Source organism: Podarcis filfolensis (genome assembly GCF_964270895.1).
Source record: "Podarcis filfolensis genome assembly, chromosome: 3".
Classification (NCBI taxonomy): Eukaryota; Metazoa; Chordata; class Lepidosauria; order Squamata; family Lacertidae; genus Podarcis; species Podarcis filfolensis.
In genome coordinates this window covers 9738692-9759662 of record NC_139606.1, presented here as the reverse complement: position 1 = coordinate 9759662, position 20971 = coordinate 9738692, and the positions used below count along the sequence as shown (strand labels likewise).

The following is a 20971-nucleotide window of genomic DNA, read 5'->3' as shown; positions in this document are numbered from 1 at the left end:
AAATAAATATTTAACTGCAAAAGATATAATGGTTATTTGGTACATTTTGAAATTCTGCATTAAAAGACAGAGATGAAATGAGATGAAGGCAAAATACAGTTTTCATTCCGAAAGCCTTCCCTTTTTTCTGACTATAGATCACATCCCCCCCCCCAGGGAAGATTGGGGGGGCACATATGTCAATGGTGGGCGTGGTCAGAGGCCAAAGTAATGGATGTGAATCCAACCTTAGTACAGTGGGCTATATTTCAGCTGTGTAAAAAGTCAGAGGATTCTACACACCTTGCCCCCAATCTCCCCATCCTTCATCTAGGCACACACCAGCTAAGCAAAAGTCCTTGAGGAGAGGATGTGCTTGGGGAGAATCTCAAGGGCTAGGCAGAGAGAGCTGGAAGGTCACAATCTGCCCCTGGGCAAGAATAAGGATTTCCCTACTCCCACTTAAATTGCTCTACTTAACCTCATGACAACAGTGTGCTACAAAGGGAAATATCTAAAAAAGCTTAAAGCCATTAAAGCAGCCTTTCTCAAGAGCTTTCCCAGAAACATAGTTCCTAGATGTTCCTGAACTACAACTCCCATCATTACTGGCCAAGCTGGCTAGGGATGATGGGAGTTGTAGTCCAACAAGATCTAGGGGCCCCTGGTTGAGAAAGGCTGCATATGGGGAATGCCAGACATACAACCACAATTCTTAGAAACTACTTGAATGGGTGTTTCAGCAACACGTTAGTAAGAGACCAAACTTTTTCTCCCATAACTCCTTTCTGAATTTGCAATTTTGAGAAACTGGTTGTCCACTTACTTTAATGGTCCTATCACCAGAAGCAGATACAATATACTTGTCGTCGAAGTCAACGACGTTAACAGCCGCCCGATGGCCAACTAATACGCGGCGCAGAGTGATGTCAGTCGGTGAGGCCATATCCCAGACAGCAATAGATCTGTCCTTTGAACAGGTTACCATTAAGCCATTGCTGAAACGCAAGTGGAGCACAGCCTCGTTGTGATGAATCAGTGTGTTGAGGACTTCACCCGTGTTCACGTCCCAAACTCTGCAAAAGCACATATACACACATCAAATCATTTGGGATCAAATGCTATGCGATCAAAAGCTAGTTTCATGGGTGGTGGTACTGGTGAGCCTTTAATTGTTTCAAACCACAAACTGCTAAATATCATCAGTAGCAGCGCATCATTCTTGCAAAGACACACCACCGTCCATCTCCATGTTCAAGTGCTCAGAAAGCCCTGTCCACTTTCAGCGGTTAATAATACAGTGGTACCTCAGGTTACATACGCTTCAGGTTACATATGCTTCAGGTTACAGACTCCGCTAACCCAGAAATAGTGCTTCAGGTTAAGAACTTTGCTTCAGGATGAGAACAGAAATCGTGCTCCAGTGGTGCGGCGGCAGCAGGAGGCCCCATTAGCTAAAGTGGTGCTTCAAGTTAACAACAGTCTCAGGTTAAGAATGGACCTCCAGGACGAATTAAGTACTTAACCTGAGGTACCACTGTAGTAGTAGTAGTAGTAGTAGTAATAATAATAATAATACCTTTATTGTCAATGTACAACCTGTGTACAATGAAATTAACCGAGCCTCCCTTCCCCCCCACCACAAACACTCAGTCTCATTGCACTCTGTGTGCTTTTCACACAACACACCAACCCCGAAAGTCAGTTGCACTATATTATTTTCTGTTCAGCAGCATAACAGCCCACGGATAGAAACTGTTTTTTAGTCTGTTGGTACGACTGACTATACTTCTATATCTCCTCCCAAGGGTAGAAGATTAAAGAGGAGCTGGCCGGGGTGTGAATCGTCCCTGAGCATTTCCCTCGCTCTCCTAGGGCAACGATCCCTTGCGATGTCATCTAGCGGGCTCAGGGGACAGCCCATGGTATCATGTGCTGTGTTCATCACCCTCTGTAAAGATTTTCTGTCCGTGGCTGTCAAGCCAACGTACCACAGTGTGATACAATATGAGAGGACACTTTCTATTGTGGACCGGTAGAAGGAGGTCAGCAATTGTTGTTTGACATTGTTCTTTCACAAGACTCTGAGGAAGTGGAGTCTTGGTTAAGCGAGGGTGGTTAAGGCCCATTTTTTGTTTGAAATCACTTTTATGGGGCTGCTAGGAGACAAAACCGCACGACTAGGGGCAGACCCAGGTTTTGAAAGCAATGTTGGCTCTCAAACTGCTATAAGCCATCGGGAGCAGTGGTGTGTGGGCAGCAGTGGTGTGTGGGAGAGGGTGCTTAGCCCTTCCTCCATGGAGCTTCTGTAACTGTCTTTTTTTTTTAAAGATATTTATTAAAGTTTCAAAAAAGGTTACAAAATAAGAAAAAGAAGGGGGGGAAAGAGAAAATACAAAATACAGAAAAAAATAAAAACAGTTAAAAACATATCAATCTTTTCATATCTTATCTTTCATTTACTTGTTTCCCTGACCTCCTCACACCTCCCTTTTTTTGTATTCCAGTTCAGTTAGTTAATTCAGCAAATCCTTTCCCTCCTTGTTTTTATCTTAATCCTTTACCTTGATATATTATAACTTTGCATTCTCACCTGTTAACAATCCATTTTTACATACTCCTTTATAACATTGCTGCTAAAACCACTTAACTTCATTCCGACATCATTCTAACATTCATTAATTTTGCAGTATTTCTGTAGATAGTCTTTAAATTTCTTCCAATCTTCTTCCACCGACTCTTCTCCCTGGTCTCGGATTCTGCCAGTCATTTCCGCCAGTTCCATATAGTCCATCACCTTCATCTGCCATTCTTCCAGGGTGGGTAGATCTTGTGTCTTCCAATACTTTGCAATGAGTATTCTTGCTGCTGTTGTAGCATACATAAAGAAAGTTCTATCCTTCTTTGACACCAATTGGCCGACCATGCCCAGGAGAAAGGCCTCTGGTTTCTTCAGGAAGGTATATTTAAATACCTTTTTCATTTCGTTATAGATCATCTCCCAGAAAGCCTTATCCAGACATTGAACAATGCTTTCCTGACAATATGGTTTTTAAATGCTTTATGTGCTTTGACCTTATCATACCACAAATATGCATGCCACCCAAATACATTATTAAAACCTTCTAAATCCAAAATGTCTGTGTTCTCAAGAAGCAGCCATTCTTTCAGCCAGCAAAATGCAGCTGATTCATAATAAAGTTTAAGGTCTGGCAGGGCAAATCCACCTCTTTCTTTTGCATCGGTTAGTATTTTAAATTTTATTCTGGGCTTCTTGCCCTGCCAGACAAATCTAGAAATATCTCTCTGCCACTTCTTGAAACAGTCCATTTTGTCCAAAATTTGCAATGATTGAAACAAAAACAGCATTCTTGGCAATACATTCATTTTTATAGCAGCAATACGGCCTAGCAAGGAAAGCTTCAAATTTGACCATATTTCTAAATCCTTTTTCACTTCTGACCAACATTTTTCATAGTTATCTTTAAATAAATTCAGGTTCTTAGCAGTCATATTAACCCCCAGGTATTTTACTTTCTTGACCAGTGTTAAACCTGTCTCCTTCTGAAACCTCTCTTTCTCAATCGGTGTTAGATTTTTCTCTAGAACCTTAGTTTTTAACTTGTTCAACTTGAATCCTGCAACCTGACCAAATTCTTGAATCAATTCCAATACTCTTTTAGTACTAGATTCTGGCTCCTGTAATGTCAGTACTAAATCATCTGCAAATGCTTTCAATTTGTACTGTTTGGCTCCGACTTGTATACCTTTAACCAATTGGTCCCTTCTAATCATATTTAGGAGAACCTCCAGAACCGAAATAAAGAGCAATGGGGAAATTGGGCAACCTTGTCGTGTCCCTTTCTCTATCTTAAATTCCTCCATCACCACATTATTAACAATTAGTTTGGCCTTTTGTTCTGAATAAATTGCACCTATACCATTTCCAAAACCTTGAGCAACCCCCATCCCCTGAAGATTCTTCTTCATAAAACTCCAAGAAATGTTGTTAAAAGCTTTCTTCACGTCTACAAATATCAAAACTGCTTTAGTATTAATGTTCACTTGTAATTTTTCTAAGATATTAATTATATTTCTCGTGTTGTCAGACAGATGTCTGCCCGGGAGAAAGCCTGCTTGATCTTTATGTATCTCTTCCACTAGTACTTTTTTTAATCTTTTAGCCAAAATGTCTGCAAAAATTTTGTAATCCACATTAAGCAGAGATATGGGGCTGTAATTCTTAAGTTGTGTCTTTTCAGACTCGATTTTCGGTATAAGTGTAATATAAGCTTCCTTCCACGACTCTGGTGCTTGTTTCCCTTCCAAAATTCCATTACAAACTTCCTTCAATGGTTGTATTATCCAGTCTTTCAAAGATCTATGATATCTTGAAGTTAAACCGTCCGGTCCTGGAGATTTACCCAATTGCATATTCTGGATGGCACCTTCTACCTCCTGTTCAGTTATCTTATAGTTCAACATTAACTTATTTTCTTGAGAGATTTTTTGTAGTCCATTTAATTTCAAAAATTGATCTATATCAATTTCTTTCTGTGGCCCTTGTGTATATAGTTGTTTAAAGTACCTCTGGAAACATTTTCTAATCTCAACTGGATTCTGTATATTCTTTCCTTCCACTTCCAAATTTGTAATAGTGTTGAGTTTTTGTCTTCTCTTCATTTGCCAAGCTAGCAATTTCCCACATTTGTTGGCCGATTCGAATGTCTTTTGTCTCATCTGTTTGATTTTCCACTCTATTTCCTGGTTCATCATTTTCATATATTGTACTTGATATAACTTTATTTCTCTCAGAATCTCTTGCGATTTTGGTTTCGCTCTCAATTTCTTCTCACCTTCTTTTATTTTGTCCAAAATTTTATCTTTTTTCTCATTTTGAGTTCTCTTCTTTATTGCATTCTGTTGTATCAGGAACCCTCTCATAACCGCTTTGCTTGCGTCCCAGATTACTCTTTTTTCAACAGTGGTGTTCATATTTATCTCAAAATAGTCTCTCAAGGTTTTTTGGGCCTTCTTAATCACTTCTTCATCTCTAAATAAGATGTCATTCATCCTCCATCTAAAAGAGCCAGTTGGTATTAGTTTCATCTCCATCTTCACAGCATTGTGGTCGGAGCAGGTTTTAGGACAAATTTCCACTTTTCTAGTCTTTGGAGCCAGTCCTCTAGTTATCCAAATTTGGTCAATTTTTGTCCATGTCATTTTGGCTTCAGAGAAGACGGTTCCCTCTCTACCCAAGGGGTTCTTTGTTCTCCAAATATCAACTAAGTCCAAATTGTCAGTCATCTCAAAAAAGGTTTTCGGTAGTCTACCGTCCTTGGTGACTACCTGTCTTTGTGCCTTGTCCATATTTGTAGATACCACTCCATTCATATCACCCATCAGAATCACATTGTAGTCCAAATAGTCCATCAAGGTCTCATGCAACTTTTTAAAGAATTCAGATTTCCCCTCATTTGGTGCATAAACTCCTACTATCAGAAATTTCTCTCCTTGTATTTGAATTTCAATTGCCACAAATCTTCCTTGGTCATCTTTAAAGATAAATTTCGGGGATAAACTCTCCTTTGCATAAATCACTACTCCTCTTTTTTTAACTTTGTCCGATGAAATAAACTCTTGACCCAGTCTTTTGTTGATCAATACTTTTCTATGTAGCCTTATCACATGTGTTTCCTGTAGACAAATCAAGTCCAATTGTTCCTTTTTTAATAAATGAAAAACTCTTCCTTTTGAGCTTCTGTAACTGTCTTCCCAAGGTCTCCCCCAAATTCAACATATTGGTTGTATTATTGGGAAATGTGGCTGGCAGAAGAAGGTTATGTCTTTTCCTCACGCCAACCCATTATCCTCTGCCAACTGTCCCCATCCAACAACATTTTAGGTGTCGCACAGAGACTGAAGTGTTTCTGCAATCGTAACGACAGAAGCCATAATTCACAGTATTTAATTAATCTGTTCTGGGGTTTTCCCCAACCCTCCAAAACAGATTTACGGGGTCATGCAAGGAGAAGAGGAGGGCAGGGACGTTCCACTGCACAGCTAAAAGTCCTTGTTGTGCTGGCAGAACTGCTTAGTTGGATACAGTCCTTAATTGGCCTGTAAACACAAGACTAACTAGTACCAGGAACATGGGAGAATCTAGAGAATTCCAGATTTAGGTGGGCAACCCCTCTTTTCTCAAGAAAGGTCATACCTTTCACTGGCTGTGAATTTTCCCTTTACATCATCCTTCTCACCAGTTTCGCAGCTACAAAAATACTCACCTCACAGTGGAGTCAGAAGATCCAGTTACAATTACTCTTTCATCATATTGCAGACAGAGAACAGAGCCAGTATGTCCTGTTAATACTTTCAAACATTCCAATCCTGTTTTATCCCAGATCTGCCAAACAGAAACCCAAGAGAATTAGATGACTGCAGAATCACTATCTGTAAAGCCATGTCGAAATGAGTCCACAGTCCCTGTGGACATGGGTTTCCCCACTTGTTTCTTCTATACTTTCTATGCCTTTCCGGAAACACAGAAATACATAATTCACCTGAATATCTGAATTATAGTGTTGTGCAAAGGGAGGTGTGTGTTTTTTGTTTGTTTGTTTGTTTTTGAAATAATCACAGAATCCTGACTGCCATTATTCCTTAACACCCCAGCATTACAACGTTTTAAAAAAATTATATTCTGGCCCCCCTGGTTACAAATAAGCTTGAGAATGCACGTGTGCTTTTTGCAGAAGCAACAGAAACTAGAACTGGGTACGGTAAAGGTAAAGAGACCTCTGACCGTTAGGTCCAGTCGTGGCCAACTCTGGGGTTGCGGCGCTCATCTCGCTTTATTGGCCAAGGGAGGCGGCGTACAGCTTTCAAGTAATGTGGCCAGCATGACTAAGCCGCTTCTGGCGAACCAGAGCAGCGCACGGAAACGCCATTTACCATCCCGCCGGAGTGGTACCTATTTATCTACTTGCACTTTGACGTGCTTTCAAACTGCTAGGTGGGCAGGAGCAGGGACTGAGCAACAGGAGCTCACCCCGTCGCGGGGATTTGAACCGCCAACCTTCTGATCGGCAAGCCCTAGGCTCTGTGGTTTAATCCACAGCATCACCCGCGTCCCTTAATACATGCTTGACCAATAATAAATACATAAACCTCTGGAACAAAAGAGAAATTTTAAGAATTACATCCTGCTTTTTCAGATCTGCTCTTTCTTCTTCTTGTGAAAAGCAGAATGTAGCAGAGGCTCAATGGGCAGCATGTTGTATTCTAGACTATTAGTAAGGGCTCAAGACTTCTTCATCTTCAACCAAGCAATATTCAACTTTTGTGCAGCAATGAATCATAGAATTGTAGAGTTGGCAGACGTGAACAAATGATCTCACCAGAAACAAGACAAAAAGTAGTCAAGAAAGGCCTTTTTACCTTAATGGAGTTGTCCCTTAAGCCACTGATAATCTTCTCATCATCATACTGTAAGCAGTAAACACCTTTACTGTTTTCAGAACGGCATTGAATTCTTTGCAAGTTGTGCCTTCCACATCGCCAGTTAGACTCTATAGTCTAAAAGAGACCACAAAAAAGGGGGTGGGTGATGTAGAATCCCGACACGTTTTCGTATCACACATGTTTAAGACTATGTGGCAATTCCATACCCACTTACCTGGAAGGAAGCCGCACTGAACATAATGGAACATGAGTAGACATGAAGAGGATTGTTCTCTAACTTATCCCAAGCCTTCCCTTAACCCCCCTCAGAGTTGTCATATCAGGTAGAAAGCAGCATCTGAGTTAATGAACATAGAATTCTGTGGCAAAAGACGATTCAGTCTGGAAACCCAGTTTGTCCAAAGGAAAACTACACGTGTCAGAGCTACACTAGGTCCCAGCTCACAAAGGACCAACGCTGCTTCGTTGTTAAGTATAAAAGTCTTTATTGAAGTTCAGTTTCACTTCCAGAGCCGCAGCGCGCAGCCCCACGTCTAAAGTGTCAGACCACTGATGCTCCGTCTGAGTCTCCTCCCCCTTGACACCAATTTAAGATTCTAGCCTTGCTCCACCTTCTCCGCTGCTCCTTCCTCCTCTGGGTCCGCCTGCCTGCCGGGGTTCCGCCCTTTCTAGCCTCTTCTCCCGCTGATTCCCCTGAGCCTTCTCCCTCCCTCCGGCGGGCTTTAGGAGCTGGTTCCCCATCCGGGTCTCCTGCTGTTCCGCGCGCCTGCACATTTGAACTTGGCGCGCGCGCCCAGCCAGCAGCTTTCCTCCTGACCGTTCCACTGCTGCTGTCACTGCTTCCCCCTTCGGGGGGGCTAGCTGCAACTGACCTCCCCTCCGTTGGAGGCGTGGTCAGCCCTGACTCCCTCTCTGGAGGAGACACTGCCCCTGACACATGTGACTCTTCCCCCCCACTACGCTCTGGTGGGGAAACTGGTCCCGATCCCCCACTGCTGCTTTGGGGTTCCCCTCTGGCTCCTTGTTTCTGGTGCGTCCCCCCTGGGACCCCCCTTGCCCTGACCATCGGCGCCCCCTTCTGGGAATCTTCTGATTCGCTGGAGAAGCTCATGGAATCTCTCGGGCCACTGTCATACTCCCCTACGCTGCCCTCGGATTCTTCCCCTTCGCTCTCCCAATCCTCTCTCCCCAGTGCTCCTGCTCCTGATTCCCTGACAACACGTCTACATGCAAGTCACTGCAGTGTGAGACATCTAAATGCCAGAATTAACCTGGAAAGAAGATTTATGTGTTCATTTGAACAGATTGGCTGTTACAGCAACCTGAGAGGTGGGAGGGATTTTTAGAATGGGAATCCAAACCGGTCAGCTTTTGCCCAATCTCTAACTTGCAATATTAACAGTGGACTACCCTGCTGCTTCACGTTACGTTTTCAACCCAACTTGCACCATAGGGATTAAAAGCAGTGGATTTATTGGAAGGGTTGCCGTAAGCTACTCTCAGCCCAAACGTAGACCCTCTATTGAAGGTTAATTCCTCTGGGCAATGCCACAGGGCTGTTGTAAACCATTCAGAGCCTACCCTGAAATATGCGGTGTGGCACCACAGGGCTGTCATGGTCACTGTCTCAAACCTGAAATACTGGGACAGTGCACTGAATGTTCTTAGGAATTTGCATAATCAGGGCTATTTTTTAAATGTGTCTGTTTTAAATAAAAACTGAGTTAGAAAGCGCACAATTCTTCTTTTTGCTGCGATATTTTGGAGGGTGGCCCATCTTGGGTTATGCTAAAATCTTGAATTTCTCCCCCAATTACTATAGGCAACTCTCACTTCCATTCCTAGGGACATTTTAAAATAATCTAGGGCTGTATTCAACACTGCAGCTAGGCTTGCACAAGCGACATCTGTGCACCCAACAAGCGACATCTGTGCAGATTTTGGGAGTGTGAGGGGCAGGGAAGAGGGGAAGTCCCACTGCACAAGTGGAACTCTGCTTGCACAGTGTCTCACGCAACCCTTTAGTATTTATTTATGCATCACCCATCCAATTTGCTGGGAGGTTCACACAGACACATAAATAATTCCAGGTGTGAACTATGAAATGGTTCTCTGTACCTTTTTTATATCTATGTGCCTCTTTTGTCATCCTCTTTTGCTCAATTCCCTGGGAGGGAGAAAGAGAAGGGGAATAATGGAGCACAATTCAGTGGAGGAAGAGGCATAGAGAAATAACTGCCTCCTGTACCCCTTGTCTTGAGTCTTCACTAGCCTTTTCTGCCTGCCAAGTAATCAGTAGCATTTTGTTGTGCCATGACCACATCTTCTTCTTCATCATCATCATCAGTAACTTCCCACCAGACCGCTAATTCCTCTCTCTCCCCCAATTACCTGCTTTTCTTTTCCATCTAACTCAATGTTCGGTGTCTTGGATTGTTTTGTGGGGTTTGCAACTCCCTACAGAGGTTTTCCATCCCACAAAAAGGGGGTTTTGTAAACATTATAGTATCCCCCAAGCCTACTTATACCTCTCTCAGGTGCAGTAGTGGTGCAGTTTTGGCAACAATTTTTTTTTAACTCTTCTCCAAACTTAGAGGGGAATAGAGGGAATAGAGGTCAGAGCTTTCCAAACTGTGTCCGTAGACTGCGTCCAAACATTAGTGCGTCGACTGCAGTGTATAGATGTGTCTGTGAATTCTCCCTGCGCTCCAAACAGGGCTGGAAAGGGGTTAGTTTAACCTCTGGCTTGCTAGTAAAACAGAATTACTGTGTCATGAAATGATGCATGTCTAAAAAGTGTGTCACCAACATGAAAAGTTTGGAAAGCTCTGCAGTAGATGATATATTTACTAGTGTGGCAAACAGCCAAACAGCGTGGACATTTACTTTCCCTCTCATGGGGAAACACTGTTTTGCCCTGTAGCTAATCACCCATAATTCCAGATTGTGCACACCTAACTTTGTCTTAAAACAAGGGAACTTGCATTGTTTTCTGCATGTGAACACAAAGCCAAGGAGAAATCTGTAAATTTCACAGTTGTTCCTCTTTGTCTACACCACTACAAATGGCACAGGAGTTGCATGACCACAAGTTCTGGACTGTGCTCTTAGGTAGTATAAACACTCCAAGGAAATGCATTTATTATAAAATGGGGAACTTGATATAAACCTGTCTTTTCTCCCCTTTAAACCACTGATTGAAACATAGATTTAAAATAAATTCAGTCTGCGTTGGATGGGCATAAAATAGCCCTGCAAGACTCAGGTTGTAGTCAACACAGAAACCCAGTTGATTAGTATTAACTGGCTAATTCATATGGTTATACATATGTGCTTCAGTTGTTTACAGTTCCCCACACCGGCCACGTGGGCACTCGAATCGGTCACATATTTTGGCATGCCACTGATTCTTGAGGTATTGCACATAAGCGCCTGTTCACCAAATAAAACACCAGTCAAAACAATTCTACCTAAGGGTTTAGGGAGAAACATGCTTTCCATTTTGTGCAATTTTCAGATTTTTAAAAAGCTCCTTTATAAAGTTACCAGAAGAAAATGTGGGCTGCAAATCAAAGCAACTGGAGCGTGTTATTCATCCTCGGGCCAGAGAGCTGTGAATCAGTAAGATCCATGCAGGTGCACAGTTTAATTCTATGAGTAGATGTGATTTCAGAGACACATTAATGTGGTGTTGCTACTGTGGGAAAATATTTTGTATTTTTGAGAATTTGTAAAATCCCCTTTGCCGTGTCAGTTGCCAGTATACTGGGAAAGTAGCCACAATACACAAAAAGTATACAGCTGCACAGAAATTGGCAGGAGTAGAAACATATGCGACTACAAAGCAGAAGGATTCGAGAGAACTAAATATAGCTGAGTGGGTGGGCCCTTTGAGGACCATCAAGAAAAGGCCCTGCTGAATGCAGCCCTCTGTAACCAGGCACATTGGAGGCTGTGGGTATGAAACATATTTCTAATATATGCAGCTCTGATGCAGGCATAACAGGCCAATCACAAAACGAAGAACCAGGAGCACCTAACACTGGTGCACTTTCATTTTGCCATACTTGTGACTGATGCCTTGTGATGCCTCATGGATTGTTTCAACATACTCTAATTGAGGTTGCCCTTGAAGACTGTACAGATAGATACTCCATTTCTGAATCCTGATGCCTGGGCTTTAGCAGGAGTTGGGCTCAGGTGGGGAGTATTAAGTCATCTTCTTGCTGAACTGGCTAAGCTCTGGTCTCATTCCAAGGCGATGGGATGCGATCTATGAAGACCTAAATGGCAATGATCTTAGGGGCCACCTTTCCCCACACGAATCTTCCCCTCTCGTTAAGATGTGCATTAAGATTTCAGCATCTTCCATATTGAAAATGGCAGAATTGTGGAGGGAAATTATGCAAAACTCGCAGACTTTATAGGAGTTATGGAATCCAGCTTTTCTTAGTACAGAATTTGAGCTGCCTGATTGCTTATTTTATTTATTTCAGTATTGAGTGCAGGCAGTCCTAGCATCAGCTATGGAAAACGACCATTTTCCTTGGATGGTCTTTCCAATTTATCAGCCTTGTAATTTACAACTGCCTTCAGGAGCCTGGGGCCACTGCTGTACTATGTACTGCTGTACTATGTTCTGTACTGCCCTACTATGACAATTACAAGTGGGATTTCTTTTTTAAAAAAAGGCTGCTAGCCAGACATGTAATTCTTACTAAAGTAAGAAGTCTGGGTGTCTGGACCATACTGTTTCAGTACAATTGAGGGTTAATATGACATAATGCTCTTACCAACAAAACAAATCAAAACCCTCCATAGAGAAACAAGCATATTAAGCGAAAGAGAAATCCAGCCTAACCTTCTCTTTGATATTCTCACTTTCTTCACTGAGCTTGTTTTTTGTATGGACAAATGGTCAAGTCATATGTGCCTGTCCTGCAGTTGGTGAGTGGTGTCACCCGGACAACAGATCTACTACATCAGAGCGGAGAACTAATCCTTAGAGCTATTGACATCAGCCTAGAAGTAAAGGGTGCCTTTCTGCAACATTCGTAGCACCATACTACATAAAAAGAATACGGCCACAGAAACTGCATGAGTGGCTCTCGGTCTTCGTTCTAAGCCTTAATAGTTACTGTCACTTTGATTAGAAGAAAGAACAAGAGGAGCAGGAATAATGATCTCCATAACGCAAGGCAGCACTAAGGAGGCTGCATGTGTGCAGCTCTTAACTTTCATTTTTGGTCCCTGCCCTAGATAGCACCTGAAATAGCTCCACAGCAACTATTAGAGTGTCTGTGGTGGCGGTGGTGGAAGGAGGAAGAACTCTGAGGGCAAGTAGGGCAGAGATTCTCCAATCAAGTGTTCACAGGGCTGCAATTCCATTTTAGTCTACTTATTCCGAGTAAGCATATTGCTCATGGTGTTATCTTTCCAGCATGGTTGGACGTATGCTGAAAATCAAGCAATAGATGTGCCCAGAAGTCCTTGTAGTGAATAATGCTTCAATTTCTTGGTCACTTCTAGATGGGTATATATCCATTTTTCTATCTTGTCTCGGCGGACGGAGGGAATCTAGGTGGATATTTTAACCTTCCCTTCCTTGGGTCCAATAGGTGGAATCTTTTTAATAGTCTGGCCACATTCTCCATCCCCACTTCAAAATCTTGCAGGGGAGGGGAGAGACAGGGAGCTTCCATATGTCACAAGACAGGAGAGCAAAATATAGTGTTTGTAACTGCTCATGAGGAATAAATTATATCTGTACTAATTCGAAAGGAATAATGAAGAATTTGGCCCAGCATCATGGATAATATGGAAAAGGCCCAGGGATTTAGAATTGGGAGATCAACAGTACACCTGGCAATCTGCCTATTAACACAGTCTGCTAATAAGAGTCAAATTGTACTACAATATTTTGGGACTGTGTCCAAGCACATGATTAACTGAACCAAGTCAGATTTCCACAAAAACAAGTTTTGCATACCTAAATAAAATTTCCTGGGAAGAACCCAAAAATAGTCTTCCCTTTAAGGGAGTTCCTAAAACAGTTAAATCTGGCAGGTCAGCACAATGGATCCAGGCAGTACCAGAAGTTATTGGACCACCCTGAATGCAAGAAAGCCTCTTCATAAAACTATTGCCCTCAACTGCCTGCACTGTGGAAGGAGAGAAACCATTTACCTATTTCCAATAATCACCCCCTCCCATACACAACGGAATGTTGTGTGTTTTAGGCACAGCACTGTGTTCTTATAAGACTTTTGCTGGGGATTAAACACACATTGATGTCAAGTCTACAATGTCACTTGCCAACTCCTCCTTGCAGCTGCATGTATTTTTGGCCCCAAATTTAAAGAGGGGTCAAAAAGGCCAGGTTACAACTCTGCTATGCATAATTCCTCACTGCCATTGAGTTTAACAGTTTCCTTTTAAACTGAATCAGTGCACTGATGTAGCTAATCACAATAAATTAAGCAGTTTCCCGCTCACATTAGTAGCAAGAAAAATTATGTGCCTCAGATCTCTGTGTCCCCCTAGAAATAGCTGCTCCACAGTAGTGTAATTTTTGCTCCTTGGTGATCTGTTGACGTCCAAGCCTAAGCATCTTTTGAAAAACTTTCTTTTTGTTAGCTTCTCGCAGCAGGAGGGGAGAGGCTAGGAAAGGTTCTTAGCATTTTTCATGTCTGATTTACTTCTATTAACATTTTTTAAATGAATGAGCGGCCCCAACCTTTTGGAAACTGTGCAGGTTGCAAATTTAAACAAATAAAAAAAGATTGACTGCTGGGAAATAACAGATTTAATAAAACTATTTGTATTACGTTGTACCTTACTGCCAATCTTTTTACTGTAACCATTAAACAGTAGGGCTGGGCGATACCAGCTTTTCAACATCATGGTGTATCACCAGCCAAACATTGCGGTTTGGCTATATAAATGTGTTCTTTTGGGGGGGGGGCTATTGGGTTGTTGCTTTTACTTTTATTTTGTGGTTTTATATCTTGATTTTATTCTGTGAACCGCCCTGAGACCCCCGGCTATAGGGCAGTATATAAATTCTATCTATCTATTATTATTATTATTATTATTATTATTATTATTATTATTATTATTGCAATGTTGAAAAAACAAGATGCCTTGGCCTCTGCTCGTGAGACACTGGGTGAAACTGCCCCAGCTCTCACCTTGAGAGCTGAGGGGGTTTCACCCAGGCGCTTGCAGGCTGGGATGATGCAACTTCTTTGCACAGCTCAGCTGGGGATCGAGAAGGTTCCCCCTCCCCAGCTGAGGCAGCCCCGGTGCATTTCATGCAAGCGGGCGGATCATTGGGGTTCCTTTAACTGCTCGCTGCGGGGTGCGGCAACCACGCTCCCCTCAGCTGAGCAGTTTCAGGGAGCCCCCACCCTGCCGGAGCCAGTGCCGACTGCTCGACATAGCTGTCAACCTTCCCTTTTTTTTGCGGGAAATTCCCTTATTCCAGCGCTGTTTCCCGCTGCTACCCCGGATTGTTATGATATCCCGTAGACTGTCCCCGGGACAGGTGAGGCTGCTGATCCCTTATTTTCGAGGCTGCTGATCCCTGATTTTCAAATCTGAAAGTTGACAGCTATGCTGCTCGACTGAGACAAGGGCAGCTGCACGCACCTCAGTCAAGCAGTTTCAAGATGCACAGGGAGGCACAAGCTGTATCAGTGCCTTGCTGATACAGCTTGTTTTTTTTTCCCTCTGCCTCATATGAGGGCAGAGTGCGATGGCAGTTGCACTCAGCGATATATTGCTGGTGAAACCGCCGTCGCTCCTGAGTCCCTCTGCTACCACTGCCTGCTGGAAGAAGGAACTGTTGACTCCCTCCAGCGGACGCTGCTGGCAAAGGGACTCAAGAATGGTGGCGGCTTCACCAGCGATATATACTGCTGAGCGAAGCAGACATTGAGGTCTGCTTCTCATACCAGTCCTGGGCAATATATCTCCCAGGTCTACTAAAAAGCTATAAATACTCTCCTTTTACTCATAAACAAAGATCTCTGAAGAGACCGTTCCCTTCAAATAAGAAATAAGGGAAATCAAACGGTCCCCCAGAACGGATTACGTTCAAAAATCGAGGTACCACTGTATGACTATTCTGAGTGTGGGTAGGGTACAAAAATGTTTTTTCTACTGAAGTCTGGGAGCACAACATGCTGAAATGTTGCAGGCTGCATTATCCAGTCAATCATTATCAGCACCTTGCCTTTAATTAATTTAATTTGTAAGTTGTAATGTAATGTTCACTTATACTATATAAATTTATTTATTTATTATAGCGGGGTAAGTAACAAAGAGCAGAGGTTGCCGATCATTTTTTTCCCTCTTGCCCCTGCAATTTAAGCACCCATTTGGAATGGGTGAAAAAGAATAAACCTCCTCTCCCAGTTTTTGAACCACTGCCCTCTCCCTTGCTTTCACCACCAGAAAAGCACAAAGCACAAAGGTTAGATAGAATAGAAATTCTCATGATAATAAAGCTTTTGAGACCTATGTACTCCAATTATCATCAGGCTTGTGATATGCTATTAGAAAGAAACCCCTAAGGAGAAATTTGATGATCTAAACTTATATTACTAATACTTTTATTTTTTTAAAGCAGAAATGGTTACTTGGCCCTATTCTAGTGACAGGGCAGGATTAGTGGCTAAGCTAAATTCTCCTGTGCTCTATTTGAGTAATTGTAACTGAGTAAAGAGATTTGCAAATATTGGAAGCTTTGCTCTGTTTAGCTTTCGGTAAGGCCAAGAGTCCTGATCCTCTGGGCACAGAAATGCTGACGTATACACCAAACTCGGAGAGAACAAAAGAACGCACACATGGATCTTTTGCCTCTGCTGTAATAAACGGAGTGGCCACCACCTGCAGACCAGCTCCATGTGCACAGAAAAACTGGATCAGAATACATTAGCTTCTTCCCCTGCAACTCAGTAAGTTATTGTGAGTTTATCACATCACCTAACTTACTCTGCTTTGATACTTTCACATTTCTCAATTCCTTACTTTACGGTAACACTTCTTAAATCCACGGCTGCTCGTTCTCATAATTCTTTTTTAAATACGTCTACCGAAGATCCTCATAACACTGAAACACATTTCTAAAAAGCATGGCAAAAGAATGAAGTTTCATGAAAACACAGCTTCAAACTCAGTACAGTTTAAAACAAGGTTTTCGAAAACATACCTCTATATCTTGTATTATCTTTGGGTACAGTGACCTGTAAAACGAATTAGGAGGGCCATCTGTGGGTCTGTTTTTAAACAGGTACTGATCCCTATAATAATAAAGAAGAGAGAGGTGAAATTTCGCGTTTAGAAACAACAAGCCTTGCAAAATGCACTAAGGGTAAAAGCTATAGTCCTTAAAAGCTGCCTACTTGACAAGTCAACTGTTGATATGGCAAGAACAAACCACGAGTGGAGGATGTCCAGTTATATTTGCCCGTCTCTTCTTACGCCCCACCAACCCACAACCCTGCGCATCACCTGAGCTGGGGGTAAGAGTACGCACAACTGCAGTGACATGGATAAGGATGGGCCTGCATAGCTCTTGCATACCTCCTGATTTGCTTTTCCTATAGTAGCAGAGAAGCCGGACCCACCTCAACTTCCCAAGCAAGACCAAAGGGCAGGAGTCACCCAACAAACCCTGCCAGCTGAAGACCTGTGTGAAGGCTTCCACTTGCACAACAGGCCTTCCCACCCCCTCGTGTGTCCCCCCTGAAATTGGCTCAGGATTTGTGTCAGGAGAGCATCCAGAAAAATCAGGTGGGGGAAGGTAAGGGGAGAGGATAGGTCTGCCTGGCAAGCTAATATGCTTGTGCAGACAGAATGTTTGCAATAGTACAATGTTAAATTCCACCCAAAGAATTGTGGGGCCTAGAGCATCTATGGCTTGCATGGCTCCTCCCGTATCTTGATGGCGCAGGGGAGCATACCCGGGTATGGGTGTAATTCTGGGAGACCACTCCTAGCATTTCTGCTGCGTTGCATTGCTCATATGGAGTTTAACATATTCTACCACCTCATAGAAATGCACACTTAAGGTGGTTGGCATAATGGCTATTTACAGCAGAAAGGTAGTCTAGGAGCAAGAAGGCTGAAGACCAAAAAAGGGGGAGTAAGAGCACAAGTACCAATTTTTGAAGTCATTTACCGTCATGTAATCTTTCTACTAAGAGTTTAAGTTGCCCAGATGTGCCCAGTGTGTCTTGGAACTGTTTCTGTTCTAAAGCAAAGGAGCAAATTTTGCACAGATACTTACCAGCCCCTTCTTTCCGATAGCCCCTTCCAAAGTGGATCGGTTCGTACCATTCTTTCAATAAGCTTCTTCCATAGCATTCCTTCCGAAATAACTCGCTGCCATTCCTTACACACCAGCTCTGCTGCACAGAGTGACCTGGCATCAAGGTAGGAGAGGATATTTTCTGCTATGTGATCTAAGCCTTGCTCTAGGAAGAGAGAAAAGAAAAAGAAAGCACTGTCAGTCTTTTCATAGCCAATGACTCTCTTGCCTGCAAATGTACTGCGCATGCTATGAGGCTGTACTGCCTCAGGGGGAAAGTCACACACAACAGATTTAGCCTTTTTTCACATATTTATATCCAATTTATGGGACACAGGTGGTGCTGTGAGTTAAACCACAGAGCCTAGGACTTGCCGATCAGAAGGTCAGTGGTTCAAATCCTGCCACAGGGTGAGCTCCCGTTGTTCAGTCCCTGCTCCTGCCAACCTAGCAGTTCGAAAGCACGTCAAAGTGCAAGTAGATAAATAGGTACCGCTCTGGAGGGAAGGTAAATGGTGTTTCCATGCACTGCTCTGGTTCACCAGAAGTGGCTTAGTCATGCTGGCCACATGACCTGGAAGATGTACGCTGGCTCCCTCGGCCAATAAAGCGAGATGAGCGCCACAACCCCAGAGTTGGCCATGACTGGACCTAATGGTCAGGGGTCCCTTTACCTTTACATCCAATTTATTACTGCACAATTTTGGATAAATGCAATGTAACACTGACTATATAGCAAATTGCACAGCACTATGATAGATTTTGGGCCTATGCGACAAAGTGCCTATGGATCCAAAAGATGTGATCTGAAAAAAATGCCTGGGCTGAGATCCAAAGAGCTACTTTAAGCATGCATAAAGGCTCACTTGCTCCCAGTGAAGTTTTTACATTCCCACCCCCCTAAGAACAGATCCCATCACCACCACCCCCGAAAACTGTTTTGAAAGTGGCATGCCATATGGCTAGGAGCCTGCCATTCCAGAGCTCCATACTGCTCTGGATCCTTCGTTCTTTATGGTAACATTGGCTACCAGGTTTCTAAAAAATCATTTTATCAAAGGCATGCCCACAAGCAGAGGCTGGATCAGACCAGCATCTACATTCAACTAGAAGTCTCAAGCCATTTTCTCTCCAGAGCATTTGTCTAAAGTAAAATAACTGCGCATCCACACACATAACATCCACATACATTACATACTTGTTGGTCTTTTCTTACGTGTCAAACCTTCAGTCTAACACATTAGTATATTTGCCTGGAAGAGTCAACATGGTTGAATTAACCACCACGTGGACTGCCTGTGTTTTGATTCTTAACAACCCTCTTCCCAGGAACCTAGTGAGTTATGGATAGAACTTGGCAAGCTTATTATTTTCTTGGCTTTTCAAACTCCATTACTGGTTATCTAAAAAACATAGTATTTTACTAGTTAGAACTGGTTGGCCAACAAATTGAAAAGCCACCCAAATTGTAGAACAGAGACCCAAGCCTCTTTTGGGGGGGCTGGGAGCCCCGAGGTTCTCCAATATCCTACAGATAACTATTTTGTGGGGTGGGGAGCCCCCGAGCACTGTTCCAGCAAGAAGTCCTGGGATGAATTCTTTGGGTCAGGAAAATGTCATGGTCTTCTCCACTAGAATTAGGAGACAATTGTCCAAAAGGATTAAACTGTTATTGGTATTTTATTAACCACTTAACATAGTACTAGGGAAGGCAGGTGATTGACAGCCATGGTCTTTCATTCCTGACACATTTTTAGGGCAACACTGAGAAAGTGTGGAGGTGGATATAAAGGGAAAGTAGTCTCCTGATCTCTTGAAAGAGATTCGGAGCTCTTTGGAGAACTGGTTCTTGATGCATTTTCTTCTGTCTTTGCACTGCTTGGCTGGAAACTGATTTCGGGAACAGGGGACGCCATCCCTGCAGTAACAGCTCAGTAGCTGGTGCTACCATCCTGAACTAGACACGCTGCTCTAAAGTTTCAACATGTACAAGCCTAGCAACCAATAATATGCACTTTCTACGCCAGCAAAGGAAAACCACCACATAATTTGGCATTGGCTGCTGAATTCAGTAGCCTGAGAATCCCGGCTTTGATGTTTCAAGAAGTTTCAAGCCGTTACGGCTGCAAAGACAAGCTTGGTAAAGTGTGGCTAATGCCCCGCTGGAAGCCAGAAAAAGAAGCTAAGTATGATTTGCAGTGGTCAATGAAGAGGCTTCAGAACTATAACCCTTTCCATGCTTTGAAGTGTCAGAATAAAGCGAGGACGGCATGAGCCATGTCTGTTCAATACCTGGCCAGTCAATTTTCCTTGATGCACAGAGTACCCACAACCCTGTGTCAATACTATTCTGGCATCTGATGAGGAAACTATTGTGCTCTTGCGCGTTATATAGTTCAGGGGCAGCTGAAATCAAAGGGCAAAGCTTCCTCCTCAACACAGATGGAAGACAAAAACAAAAGTACCAACCACAAAAGCTATTCATACTGAAGTGCGCCAGCGGCATCTAACCGTGGTGACTTTATTAGATGGGAAGACGGAAGTGGCAATGAGCTTTTGAGAGATGACAGAAAAATTCTAAAAATGTTAACAGCTTGTGCATTTCAAAAACAGTTTAATTTCCTTCAGACTTCACAAGCATCCTCTCTCTTGTGGTAAAGCAAAATTGGCGTGGAGCAGGCCAAAACAATTCTATAATCCAAAGTTAATGGATGAAACTAAGACTTTATAATGGAAGCTAGCAGCGGCTCACTTTCCAATAGCAACATTCAACCTTTGGACACTTTGGTTGCTTATATAGGCTGAGGTTGCAGTTTATGAGTAATCAGAGCCCAAATTAAAAAGCTAAACACTTCAGTTTCTACAGTTCAAGGTAGACCAATCCATCCTCCTATAGATATTGGCCAGCCGTTATAATGTATGGGAGTCTACCTATTCTGGCCAGTAAGAGGCAGACCTGCCAGAATCCTCACAGAAAAAGACTAAGGATCACCAGTTAATTCTCTGCGTACAGGAAGGTAAAACTGCAACAGATGTTATAGCCTGCATGAACAGTTGTATCAAAAGCATCCCACAGATCAAAGTGATAGTGAGCTAAGTTCCCGACTCTAGCAGACTTGAGGGACGAGATAATAAACATTAATTAAAATGCTATAATACTCAGTTTATGTTTCACCCGCTATAGTGTAGCCATGCAGATGTATTCAGAAGTTG

At 42.8% G+C, this 20971-nt stretch overlaps 1 protein-coding gene and 1 long non-coding RNA gene across 6 annotated transcripts in view; one reads left to right on the top strand and one right to left on the bottom strand.

The window, feature by feature from the left end:
• Positions 1 to 20971, bottom strand: part of FBXW11 (F-box and WD repeat domain containing 11) — a 105272-nt gene that overhangs the window by 9364 nt on the left and 74937 nt on the right. For all 5 annotated transcript variants that reach the window (XM_083606563.1, XM_083606561.1, XM_083606562.1 and 2 more), the window contains 5 exons: positions 17738 to 17924; positions 16658 to 16748; positions 7420 to 7557; positions 6267 to 6385; positions 806 to 1055 (listed from right to left, as the gene is read on the bottom strand). In XM_083606563.1, coding sequence (XP_083462689.1) covers positions 806 to 1055; positions 6267 to 6385; positions 7420 to 7557; positions 16658 to 16748; positions 17738 to 17924 — 785 coding nt within the window. The remainder of the gene's footprint in view (positions 1 to 805; positions 1056 to 6266; positions 6386 to 7419; positions 7558 to 16657; positions 16749 to 17737; positions 17925 to 20971) is intronic.
• Positions 10049 to 20971, top strand: part of LOC310759538 — a 209833-nt gene continuing 198910 nt past the window's right edge. Inside the window, exon 1 of the long non-coding RNA XR_014546390.1 lies at positions 10049 to 12887. This is a non-coding gene — a long non-coding RNA (uncharacterized lncRNA). The remainder of the gene's footprint in view (positions 12888 to 20971) is intronic.